The following is a 13,772-nucleotide window of genomic DNA, read 5'->3' on the forward strand; positions in this document are numbered from 1 at the left end:
AAGGGACGTCCTTTTTGTTCCCACTGTGGAGAACCAGGCCACTGGGTTCAAACATGTTATAAGCTGAATGGATATTCAGCTGGCCATCCCAAAGCGAGGCAAAATTCAGGCTCAAAACGTTTTGGCAACAACAATAGATCTATAGCTAATCATGTGTCAAAGGATTTTTCTAAAGAAGAGGGCAAATCAGTGGTCGGCATCTCAGAAACTCAATTACAACAGCTCTTATCACTTCTTAATAAAAGTGAAGGACCTAGCTCCTAAGCACATGCCATAACAAAACCAGGTTTGCCTAAAATCGCTTCTCGCAATTGGATTATTGACAGTGGGGCGACAAATCATATTTCCTCGTCGTCAAAATCTCTTTTGCATACAAATAAAAATTGTTCTCTGCCTTCTGTTTTGTTGCCTAGCGGCCAAAAGGCCAAAATCATTACCAAAGGATCACTGCCTCTGAATTCGGTTTATTATCTCCACAATGTGCCCCGTGTACCCACATTCAAAGTCAATTTAATGTCAGTAAGTCGTTTGACAAAAGGACTAAATTGCTCAATAACCTTTTTTCCTTATTTGTGTACGAGGAGGACGATTGGTTTAGGTAAACAACGTGACGGATTATACTACTTGGTGGCATTAGCAACGAAGACATCTACAATCAACTCCACCTCACCAAAAAACCTACCAGCCTACAATACTACCATCTCATCAACCAATCTATGGCATAATCGCCTCGGTCACATATCACCTCATCGTCTCAATTTAATTGCCAAGAGTTTTTTAAATTTTTCCACACAATATCATGATGTGTGCCCTTTCTGTCCATTGGCTAAACAAAGTCACTTACCTTTCAGTCCTAGTGTTATTTTTTCCACAAAACCTTTCGACAAAATTCATTGTGATATTTGGGGTCGTTATCGACACCCTTCTATTTCTGGTGCTTATTATTTCCTTACTATCGTTGATGATTATACACGCTTTACATGGATTTTCTTAATGCGACACAAAAATGAAACACAATCACTCTTAAAGCACTTTTTTAACTACGTTTATACTCAATTTGACTCTCGCATTAAGATTTTTCGAAGTGACAATGGTGGTGAATTTCTCTCACTCCGTTCTTTTTTTCAAGACACCGGTGTCATCTTTCACCATTCTTGTGTTTACACGCCCCAACAAAATGGGGTTGTGGAACGCAAACATCGTCACATCTTACAAGTAGCTCGAGCTCTAAAAATTCATGCTCACCTTCCCATCCAATTTTGGGGTGAATGTGCACTTACTGCAGTACACATCATCAATCGACTCCCTTCTTCCACCCTTTCTTTCAAAACTCCCTTCGAACTTCTCTACTCCAAATCACCTTCCTTTTCTTATATTCGTGTCTTTGGTTGTTTAGCCTATGCTACCAACGTTCATCCTTCTCATAAATTTGACAATCGTTCCATACCCTCAGTTTTTATTGGATATCCCATCAGTCAAAAAGCATATAAATTATTCGATTTGTCAACTAAAAAAATTTTCACCAGTCGCGATGTGCGATTCCATGAAAATATTTTTCCATATGCATCTGTCCAACCCAAACCCGCCATCTCTCCTCCACACACACCTTCTGGTCCTATTCCCCTTATATCCCATAACTTAAATTCCTTTGATTTCAGGTCTTTCATGTTCCCTCCCATTCCACCTCCAGTTTCCCCCGCACCTACACTATTGTCCCCTGTTCCCACTGAATCCACCCCCACCACACCTGCCACCAATCCACCATCTCCACAACCCATGACCACTCTACAAACCTATACCCGCTGCCCTAAACCTTCATTTATGCCACTTACTGATCATCAAGACCCATCCACCTTCATTTATGCCACTTACTGATCATCAAGACCCATCCACCTTCACTGCTCCTCCTTCACTACCACCCGATCATCCTTCCCAACCCACCCCTGATGCCCCTCTGCTTCATCGCTCAAGCAGACACGTTGTGCCACCAGTCAAGCTTCACGATTACTTCTGCTCCAATATTTACTCCCACCAATCGGCCTCCTCACTACCAGGTCCAACTAAAAGTACACGTTATCCAATGGCTAATTTTGTTTCTTATCACCGCTATACTCCTGCAAATCACTCTTTTGTTGCTCAGCTCCATACTGTCACAGAACCAAAATCCTATTTCGAAGTTGTTGCTCACCCTGCATGGCAGGAAGCCATGAATAATGAATTGCAGGCTCTTCAAGAAAATGGTACTTGGTCACTCACACCACTCCCGGCTGGCAAGACACCGATTGGTTATAGACGGGTGTATAAAATTAAAAACTGTTCTGATGGTTCCATCGAGTGCTACAAGGCACGCCTGGTTGCCAAAGGATTCACACAACTATAAGGTGTGGACTTTCATGATACCTTTTTAATTTAATCCTCTTTTGATTTATTTACCTTTTAGACTTGGTTAACATTCTTTTGATTATGATTTTTTTAATCATTCTCTTAATTAAATTATATTTATAACTGTATCCCTCAATATTTTACACCATTTTCTTAATTGAATTATTTTTTCAATTGCACCCCTCGATATTTTAGTTTATTTTATTTTATATCAGGTTTGGTCTTTATTCGTTTGATTACTATTTATTTTGTTTTTAATCTTTTTTTTATTTGAACTTTTTTATTTTATTTTATCCCTTAATATTTTATTGATTGAGATTTTGCTAACCTTGCGGGTCACGAGTTTGAAAAATCAGACCAGGTTGACTTAGATTTTCTAGGTCTTTTTTGCAATTGATTTTTTATGATTTTATAGAGTTATCCATATTATATATTTTAGATCATAAGTTTCATATAATAACTCAGTTTGACCTAAGTCAATATTGTTATCTATTTTTTTTTTATCATATCATCAAATTAATTGAGTTTTAACTCATTTTTGTATCTCTTATTTCTTTAAAAATATTATTGTTAACTTTTCTTTCACTCTATTGTTTTTTAATCCAGTTTGAGGTGAGAATCTAATTTAAATGTGTTTATTTTTATAATTTAAATTAATATTAAAATTAAATATAACCCAATTATATACAAAACTCATGAGCCATGCACAAACCTCAATTTCAGCAACAAAAAAACACTAAACACGCCCTTTAGCTATATATATATATAATATATAAAAAAAAAAAAAAAAAAACAGCAAAGCACGAAGTAGGTCCCAGCATTTATTATAAACTCTTTCCACGTGTCCAAATTCAAACTAACACATCACCTCCCCACGTCATCGCCTCCCTCTCTCTAGTCTCCACTCTCTCCAGATTCTTTGTTTTATCGGCGGTCAACGAATCAATCAAAATAAAACGCCCCTATATCCCTTAAAACGGCAACATTTTAATCTCACCAAGAAAAGAGAGAGTTACAGAACCGTCGATTACTACCGGAAGTGGTGGTGGTGGAAGATTCGCTATCTCGACGGTGGATGGGCAGTATGGGAAAGACATACACCGTGAATCCAATTGATTACAAGTTACTAGAAGAAGTAGGATATGGAGCGAGTGCCGTTGTTTATAGAGCGATCTATATTCCGTTCAATGAAGTCGTCGCTATCAAGTGTTTGGATCTCGATCGTTGCAACATTAATCTGGTTCGTGTACTTTTTTTGTTACTGTCTTGACTCATTTTTTACTTGATTTTTCTTGTAATTTGAAGTGATTTTTACTGTGATTTTAGGTCAGATCGTGTTTGATTTGATCGAATTGTGAATTTTTTGGTGTTTTTAGCTTTGAATGAACTTTTATTGAGTCGTTATAGTCAGCAGAGAAGCAGATTGATTGAGATTTTAAGTGATAATTGGGTTCATTCTTGTGATTGTGATTGTGATTGTTATTGAATTTGAATTTGATTTATGAATTTTTTGTTAATTTAGCGGTCTTGATTCGATATAGTATAGGATTGCTTATCTACAGTGAACTTTTCACTTTGAATTATAGATACAGGTAAAATTTTCGATTAGTTTTTATTTCAGAGTTTTTAAGCTTTATTGCATTTGTAAAATTATTTTTAATGAATTCGAGACTGATATGTGAATTTTAGTTTATATCAGATCAAAGTGGAAAAATTTGGCGGACTTGAAATTGTTAATTGCAGTATGCTTTTCATATCTAATTATGTATGCTTACACGTTTGCCTTTTTAATTCAGTATGTGAAAATAATATTTTTGATAAAAATCAACTTCAGCATCTTGAAGTTTAATGCTCACTAACTCATACGGATTGGTGCAGCGCTTGCTGTTAAGAAAACATTTTGGATTATGGTGATTTGGCTTTTATCATATTTATTGCATACTTATAATTATGGAATGGAATAATTAATAAAGCACCGATTACAAGTCACAGCACTAGTTAGTGAAATGAAGTTACAAAAAGGACTGGTATCTCTTGGACTAACCTTTTAGAGCTGGATATAAGAATTTGCAAAGTTCAGTCATATGTTGGTGAATGGATTTCAGATACTGCTGGCTTTCTGATCGTAGTGATATAAAACCCAGAAAAGGAATGTGCTTGGAAGCTTTTATTGAATATTTGAAAGACTATTGCTCTGGGTTTGTGCATTTGTCCTGATAGTAGATATTTTCAGTCGTTCTATTAGTTAAACTCTGCTCTTCTTACTGATTTTGTCTGTGTAAGCTGTTCATTAATGTCCATTGTTTATTTAAGAGGCTATTTGATGGATTTTTTTAATATAGGATGACATAAGGAGGGAAGCTCAAACCATGAGTTTGATAGATCATCCAAATCTTATTAGAGCATATTGTTCGTTTGTTGTTGACCATAATCTATGGGTGGTCATGCCATTCATGGCTGAGGGTTCTTGTTTGCACCTCATGAAGATAGCATATTCTGATGGATTTGAGGAGCCTGCTATCGGATCTATTCTAAAAGAAACCCTCAAGGCTTTGGAGTACCTGCATCGACAAGGGCATATTCATCGGGATGTTAAGGTCATCAAAGCATTAAGATGGCACAGTTGTTTCACCAGATGGTCCAAGTTTCTCTTTTTTATTTTTCAACACCATGTTTCATGTTAACTTTTATTTTCAATTGTTTTTGCAGGCTGGAAACATACTACTGGATACAGATGGAGATGTAAAGCTTGCAGATTTTGGTGTTTCAGCTTGCATGTTTGATGCAGGTGATCGACAACGTTCTAGAAATACTTTTGTGGGGACTCCATGCTGGTAAATATTATCAGTAATGATTTATATGTAATTTGAGTTTTGAGATGTATTTATACTAGAAAGTGTTTTCCTCCGTGCTCTTTAACTTTCAAATTGCAGGATGGCACCTGAGGTTTTGCAGCCAGGAAGTGGATATAATTCCAAGTGAGTTTTTTTTTTTTTAATGTAATTTGTCAAGTTAGATTTCCCTGATTGCAACTTATTAAGCTATGTTTACGTCCACTTCCTGTGCTCGCTAAAACCCTTGGCAGTACTTGTCATGTTCCAAATTTGGGTTTGAGTGTATATATGCATTCTTGTGTGTGCAAGCCTTGTAAATAAGTTTGGCTACACTTTTTAGTCTTGTTTTTGGATGACAGAAGTTCTCGTGATACTTTCACCTCTTTCCTTGGAGGAACTCTCTCACACTCTCTGCTCTTTTTTTTCTTTTGATATCATTTTTTTTTAATTGATGGTTAGGCAGAGCTTGTACCTTTATCTATTGAAGAAACTGACTGTGAATTAAAATTGAGAAAGAAAAGAAAACTCCTATAAGCTTGTTGCTTGATTGCTTCTTTATTCCTGTTCAGGGCTGATATTTGGTCATTTGGTATAACGGCACTTGAGTTGGCGCATGGCCATGCACCTTTCTCAAAATATCCTCCAATGAAGGTATTTCCATTTATTAGTATTCAACAAGAATGTTCACTGAGATAAAGCTTGAGCTCAGGGAAGCTTTAATTTAAGTGGCATACTGAGATACCTTTTATTTTTCCTGTTATCTTTCATTCTGTTAGGTTCTTCTCATGACCATACAGAATGCTCCTCCGGGTCTTGATTATGATCGTGATAAAAAGTTCTCTAAGGTATTGAAACTCTTTCTTGCTAGATTTTCACAACAATTGATTTACTCTGAAAATGCATTTACATATAAGAAAAATTGCACCATTTTCTTTGCTGGCCTGGTAAGAATGTCAGAAGGCTTCTAGTATAGCTGTCATCACTGATTTCTTTTTCCAATGTATATTAAGGTTCTAATTTGAGGATTTCCAGTTGTGATCAGTCTTTTAAAGAAATGGTTGCAATGTGCCTTGTGAAAGATCAAACAAAGAGGCCAACTGCTGAGAAGTTATTGAAACACTCCTTTTTCAAGCATGTGAAGCCTCCAGAACTTTCTGTGAAGAAGTTGTTTGCGGACTTGCCCCCACTTTGGAATCGTGTGAAAGCTATTCAGGTTAGCGATCATATTGGTACAATGCTTGATTAGTGCCTCATGTTTTTCTGGTTGTGCTGTTTTATGAACTTGCTGAAATATTGCAGCTTAAAGATGCTGCACAGCTGGCTCTAAAGAAAATGCCTTCAGCTGAACAAGAGGCATTGTCACAGGTTAGCACACTTCTCAACATCATAAGATGATGCTTTTCATCTGTTTAATTGATGCACTTGCAGAAGCTCATCATACATTGCTTTCCTAGCAAATCCTTCTTCATTAATTTCTTCCTATTCCTTTTCTTGCTTGGTCAGATTACATAAGTTTAATGTTCGTTTTAGCACCCTCAGCTGCTCTTAGACACTGATTTTTGGTTATATTTTTTAGTCATTTAAGTATATCCCCACTTTGGGGTTCTACAGATGTCTATTGCTTATCAAGACACTAACAGATGACAAACAGTGACCAGTGTCATTTGGTCCCATAATTGAATATCCCTTTTCTTTCTTATTGTTGAATGAGTTGACCAATAAAATGTTTCTTATGCTTTTCCTTAGAATTTTTTAAACCAGAGATCATAATCCATAAGAAGCCATTTGTTCATAAAATAAAATATGATCATGTAGCTTTTAACTATAGACCTTGTTTAAATAAAAGAAATGGTTCAATTGAAACAAAAAACACTGGGTATTTCCTTGACCAGCTAAATGGAAAGAGATGTTGGCTTGCACTTTCTTTCTGGCAATCCGTGCCATAAGATCAGTATTATGAAACAAGGTTATAGCTCTTTTACTTCTTTTACTTTCTTCACCAAAATGTGCTCCTTGACTTGCTCTCGCTACTCTATCCCACTGTAGAACCAAGCCAACAGTACAGACAAATATAAGCTCACCTGTTTATCTTAATTTTGTGCCAATAATAACAGTTATAATCTCTTCTGATTTAGAAAATGTTATCATTTAAATTCTTGGGTGATGGTATCTACTGTGCCAGGGTATTTAGTATGGAGTATTAAGAACTGAAAGTATAATTGAGGACAAGCAACATTTATAGGTACTTTATTATTTTGTTCTTTCTGACCTCTTATGTAATGACTTGTCTTACCCTCATCAGAGCGAGTACCAACGAGGAGTTAGTGCCTGGAATTTTGACCTTGGTGATTTGAAAGCCCAAGCATCTCTAGTAAGCTAACCATCTAAATGCATTGTTTAATGAGGCTGCATTTTTTCTTCATTTTGGTAGTATTTTTCTCATTGGTTATACAATTAGGAGATAATTGTGCCTTTTCTTCTAGGTGCGAGATGATGATGATGATATACTAGAGACGAGGGACGAAGATGAAAGTGTGAAATTTGGTGGTGATAAGGTATAGATGAGTTATTTGTCACTGAAGACTTCTTTTATTAATCTGAAGTTGTCACCAGGCCTTATATATTTACTTTTGCTTCTTGAGATACCTCTGTTGCTTTAGGAATTTTTTGGTTCTCAAGCAAATGAGCTTGTTTGGTGTTTGCAGGTCACTACTGGTTCCCAATCTAGTTCATTGAATGTAAATTCAAAGAGTGAAATGCAGCAGGCTGAGTACAGCAGACAATTAAGTGGTGGTAAATTGCCTCAGGTGGATAACTTAAACAGAAAGGGCAGGTTACCAGAAAGTGACTTGCTGGAAACCAGTAGCCAGGAAAAAGTTGGGTGGAAGAGAAATGGATCAAGCACCGAAGCAAAGGCGTCAACCTCAGAAAATGATGTGATGCAAGCCAAGGCCAAAACAGTGAAAAGTCGCCAAACCCTTAGTGGGCCAATCATGCCTGGTACGGTACTTTCTCATTCATTGTCAGAAAGGGGGCGCACTTCTGAAAGGTCTGTTTTTTTCTTTTTTAGTTTGTCTTTCAGCATTAACTATGTGCCAATTAGAGCTGTTTGAAATATAATGTTTCATGGGTGGTGGTTTTGTTTGTGTAACTTGTGTTAATGATGGTACTTGAAGGCCTTGCTCCCTGTACTTGACATAACTCTAGCCTGCTTCCCAAACTTGCAAAAGGAAGGTAGTTCATTAGGTTGAATGGGTAGTTTATTGAGCATTTGGAATTATTTTAAGATATGATACTATAACTTGGCTGGTGCTTTGTTGAGCATGAGTTGATTGTAATAAATTGTAACAATCCTTCTTGAACTGAAGAATGCCAGGTCCTGAGTAAGAGCTTCATTACTATTTAATGAAACTTCAATTTGTCATTTTATACTTTTGACACAACATTCTTCTTACAATAGGATATTGAAAGAAGATATCAATTAAAGAAAACAATGTATTACATGAATTCTACATTTGATTAGCCTTCAATTACTTAATGCTTCTTCGATGCACACTTTCACATTTTGTAGCCAGAGAACCTTAGTTAAAAAGTTAGCAGAAATAATGCTCGTGTGTTACTCTTTCACATTTTGCAGCCAAAGAACCTTAGTTAAAAGTTAGCAGAGAAAGATGTGGTATAGTGGCTTTCTGGGAGTTGAATTTTGATGTTTAGTATAGAAACGAGGATAGAATGTCCAATCCCTTCTGTATGTCTTTGTTGAGGAAAACTAGTTTGTGTAAACACTGATTTACTTGAACTTGAATGTTGTTGCCCAAATTTATGAAACTAGTTTATGCTTTGCTGTCTCTATACTTCTGTATGCTCCAAATTGAAATTATCAGGCTCTTGTCATTAATAGGTTTGAGAATGAAAGACAGCCAACAGCTGAAAGAGCCACCCGTGAAATTCGAAAAGCTCCAAGCTTTAGTGGTCCTCTAATTCTTCCAAATCGAGCTTCAGCAAACAGTTTTTCAGCTCCCATAAAATCTTCAGGAGGTACAAAAATACATTTTGTATTAAAGATTACCACAGCTATCATTATTGTTACTTAGTTTCCCCTTTTTTGTTATTACCATCATAATCACCACAAAGAGTGAGAACTTAAAGCTATCAAATGGTGCTGCCATTCCTATAACATAGCTTATGAATTTGTTATCATTACTTGTTTCCAATAATAGGATTTAGAGATTCTTTGGATGAAAAGCCGAAGACAAATCTAGTCCAAATAAAGGGGAGGTTCTCAGTTACATCAGAAAATTTAGATCTTGTAAAGGTAACACTCAATTCTTATGGCATGCTCTCTTATTATCTGACTCTCACTAACTAAAGAATGTGCCCTAGGATATTCCATTAAGTACAGTTCCACGCCGGTCTTCCCAAGTAAGTGGCTCATCTTTACCCAGTAGTTTTTAGTAACTACTATTGTTGTCTACTTCTCATATGATGTTTTGTTCTTTTGATTTTCAGTCTCCACTGAAAAAGTCTGCTAGTGTTGGTGAATGGATGTTTGAACCCAAACAAATGGTATGTGCTTTGACCTTTTGTTGATATATGTAGCTCTTGATATTGATCAAACAAATTTATCACCACATACCTTGTAAGTTTATGAGATTCTTTTTGAAAGATGGTGGAATTAAAGTGTCCACTGAGTCAATAGCTTTAGAAACCAAGTTGGGTGTAGTTTTGCTCTTAGTTTCAAGATAAAGCATGACTGGATTTGTTATCAAGTCTTACTTTTATATTTACACTAGTTAGGTGGCCCGCGCCATGCCATGGATTATTTTTTTTTGCATAAAAAATTATAAAAAAAACTAAGATCCAAGAGTGTTAGGTTTATTTGCAAAGCTAGACTCAAGAGCCTTGGGTCTGGCTGCAATGCCTGTCTCAAGAGTAATATTTATAATATTAATTATAATATCAATAGTAATATTTATAATACAAATAATAATATTTTTTAATATTAATAATAATATTAAACTTGCATGATCCAAGTTTAAGTGGGTCTGCCTACAACATCAAGCCCGAGAGCCTTAGATGTGTCTCATGAAAGTGTGATAACTAAATAGAAAAAAAATAATATTACAGAATGAAATTAAACAAAAAAAAAGATTAATTGAAAAGGAAAAAATAAAGAAAAAAACCATAAAGCAAAGAACTATTCCAATAAATAGTGCTTTGCAAGGAGAGGTACAGTAAAATCCCCACATGAGATCACGATAATCTAATGAAAAGTAAACAAAACAAATCATGAAATTTAATTCTCAATCAAATCGATATTAAAAGATGAAATTGAAAAAAAAAAACTAATTAAGAAAAAGAAAAAAATCTGAATCAACTGGGTTAATCCGCCAAACCAGGTTAACCCATCAAACTTGGGATCCGTGTCATGAGAGTGAAATTAAATAGAGAAAAAAATTAATATTAATAAACTAAATTAAACAAAAAATGATTAATTAAAAAGAAAAAAACAAAATAAAAAAACATATCGGAAGAAAAAAACTAATTAAGAAAAAGAAATTTGAGTCAACTGGGTTAACCCGCCGAACTAGGTTAATCTGTTAAACTTGGGATCCGTGTCATGAGAGTTAGATAATTGAATAGAAAAAAATTTAATATTAATGAACTAAAAAAATTAAAAAGAAAAAAAAAACCTATAACTAAAAGGCATCGGCCTTTTACTGTTGATTGAATTGTGCAATTCACATTAAAAAAACTGAAGCATTTTAGTTTATATATGTATATATGTCCTTTTGTTGCATAGTTTATGAGAATCGCATCGCTAACTATGCCACTGGCTTAAATTTGTCATCCTTTAATCATGCCTGGTCTTACTCATATTTTTTCTCTCAGACTCTGAATATTCTTGTGTTTTTTTCTCAGCCTGTGAATAATCAGCCTCCAAAAGAGGTTAACAACAATAGTGTACCTGCATTACTCTTGCCTCATCTTCAGAATCTTTTTCAGCAGACCTCAATTCAACAGGTAAAGACTTACAGCTGAGTTGTTTTTCCTTTCAAGGTTTGTTTGCCTTAATTTCTGTAAAATCTAAAGCCAGTCGTTCTTGTAATCAGATTTTTTTTTTTTTTAATTCCAGGATATTATTTTGAATTTATTGAATAGCTTGCAGCCAGCCGAGGCTGTAGAAGGTGAGTAACAAATCTGTTACCGCATGCAATTTGGTATGATTTTAGGGATGAAGCAATTGAACAAGTTGTGGGTGTTTTATTTTGTGTCAGCTGCTCAAAATGGAAAGTTGCCACCACTGCCTCGTGGTTCAGAGAATAATGGAAGTGTGAGCAGATTTTCTATCTATAATTCTGCTCTTGGGTTTCAAATTCTTGTATACAAGCATATCCATTGTTAAGATCTAAGTATTTCTCTGGTGGTGATGTTTTATTGAGACTTGGTACGCAGGGTCATATAACTGAACTTGTGTTGATTCCACATTTTGCAAGAGGACACTTATTTGTGAAAATTGCTTTTTGATTATTTCTTTTGCATTTCCTCAAATTACCGAGTCTGCTTCATAGTGACCATTGGGATTGCTGTATCATTGTGGAATATTCCCAAACTCTGATCTACTCATTCTCACAGGTTGAATCAGCATCCTCTGAGAGGGAGAGGTCATTATTGATAAAGATCACCGAGCTTCAAAATAGGTTGATCATTTGTCCTTTCCTTACTTGTCTTTATACCTTCCTTTCTGGTCTTTATACATATTTAAGTTTAATTTTCTCACTCACGTGTTGCAGGATGATGAATTTAACCAACGAACTAAATTCCGAAAAGCTAAAATATGAGCAAGTAAGTTGCTTGTGAGGATCGATTTTGCTGTCTTTGCCCTGCTTTATTATCATGAGCTTAGGGAAGTAGGATTATTTCTAATAGGAGCCTCACCCCTTCTTTCATGATGAGCCAAACACAAGAGTTGAATATGTAGAACATTTATACCCAATTCTGAGGTGAATTAAGTTGAGAATGTTGTCATTTTTACAGTTGCAACAGCAGCTGAAAGCCATAACTGGTGGGGAAGAGAACGGTGAGAGGAGTGATGTTGACTCCTGAAAGCTTAATTCTTGTCACCGTAAAGTGAAACCTCGTAAATTCAGGCAAGAGCTGTACATCATGCAGATAAGTGCTTGCGATTCTTTTTATGGGCCGGATTGGAACCATCTTCGAGTATGGCTACGGAGGAAGGTTGCAAAGGACAAGTACGGTTTGCATCTATCTTCTGCAAATCCGTTACAAACAGTTCTTTGAAGATCATACCATATCAAGTTCAAGCGGAAACAATCTTTTCCTGTGCCAGGCGAAGTGTATCTGCAGGTTGACAGAAATTTCCTTTTTTACCGTTTGTTTAAATCAGTTGCCATGAGAGAGTAGAAAGATTCGAGTGTTTGTTTATATATACTTAAATCAGGTTATTCAAATGTATTATTTTGTTCATACATATTCGATCTTGTACATGTTGGTAGAACTTTCACCTGTACTGCTGCTACTGCTACTGCTAAGCACCTGGGGATTTCACAACTATTAGAGAATGGTAATAAATGAATGGAGAGCCATAAATTTCCCCTTCCCTCTTTATGGATTTTTTGTTTGATGCTTGTTATACCTGCTATCGGCCTCATTGTCAGGGGTGCACCTACATATCTCTATTTCATGTGAAGTCAAGGCATCATGAATTATGAGTCCAATTTAGCAGCAGCTTTTTAACCGGGATGGAAAGATGGAAGTTAATTTCAGTGCAAGCGTAATACAACAGAGCAAAAGAGTCCCTTTTGCCAGCATCTTGATCTAAGCCTTCCATGACTATCAAAAGCCTTGATGTTAACTGTACGGGATGCCCATGTCGAAAACATCTGAAAAAACATTTTGAAGACGTAGTAACTAACAAATTTTTTGAGTTTACATCTATCAAGCAAGGTGAAGGCTAAAAACTATTTAAATAAATTTTATTTTGTTGAATGAAATTTTTTATACCAAAATTAATTTTTTTTATGGTTAGAATCGATATTAATCAACCACTTTCTCTATTTTTTTTTTCCAAAGGAGTTTCACTATTTTCTCTCTAACTAAGGAACCGATAAATAAAGAAAATGAACTTTTAGATCATGAAAATTATCATTAATGAGGGATTAGCAGTATATTTTCTTTGAGTTTTACATTTTAGTCCTTTATCTTTACATTTTATACTTTTACCATAATTTAAAACTTAACTTCTTCTAATTAAGTTATAGGAGGGTTTGATTGAAAAACAAAGATAGAAAATGAAAAAAATAAGGCAGTTGGTTCACTGTTAATAAGTTTGTTAATGAGTGTTTACACAAGACATAGTAGAAACTTAGCCTTCTCAATCCACCAATACTTGGAGGAATTTCCACCATATAAATCTGGATTTTAAGATGATTAGTCTGTGGTGACATGTTTAGATTCTAAAATGTAAAATTGAATGAGTTTTCTTTTTTTTGTTAACCTCGTAAAAGTCCCCGACCTTTGATGCTAGTCTCGATT

At 35.3% G+C, this 13,772-nt stretch overlaps 1 protein-coding gene across 1 annotated transcript; it reads left to right on the forward strand.

Moving 5' to 3' along the window:
• Window positions 1-3,288: 3,288 nt before the first annotated feature.
• On the forward strand, window positions 3,289-12,837 carry LOC118034642 (uncharacterized). Its single transcript, XM_035039987.2, has 21 exons — window positions 3,289-3,622; window positions 4,725-4,979; window positions 5,092-5,216; window positions 5,316-5,360; window positions 5,786-5,867; window positions 5,993-6,061; window positions 6,259-6,429; window positions 6,516-6,581; window positions 7,519-7,587; window positions 7,700-7,771; window positions 7,922-8,265; window positions 9,118-9,254; window positions 9,437-9,531; window positions 9,600-9,638; window positions 9,726-9,782; window positions 11,139-11,240; window positions 11,353-11,404; window positions 11,495-11,550; window positions 11,853-11,917; window positions 12,011-12,062; window positions 12,255-12,837. The coding sequence occupies exons 1-21, from the start codon at window positions 3,458-3,460 to the stop codon at window positions 12,321-12,323; spliced, it is 2,187 nt and encodes a 728-aa protein (XP_034895878.1). The 5' UTR covers window positions 3,289-3,457; the 3' UTR covers window positions 12,324-12,837.
• The last annotated feature ends 935 nt before the right edge of the window (window positions 12,838-13,772 follow it).

The sequence above is a fragment of the Populus alba genome, chromosome 3, assembly GCF_005239225.2.
Source record: "Populus alba chromosome 3, ASM523922v2, whole genome shotgun sequence".
Classification (NCBI taxonomy): Eukaryota; Viridiplantae; Streptophyta; class Magnoliopsida; order Malpighiales; family Salicaceae; genus Populus; species Populus alba.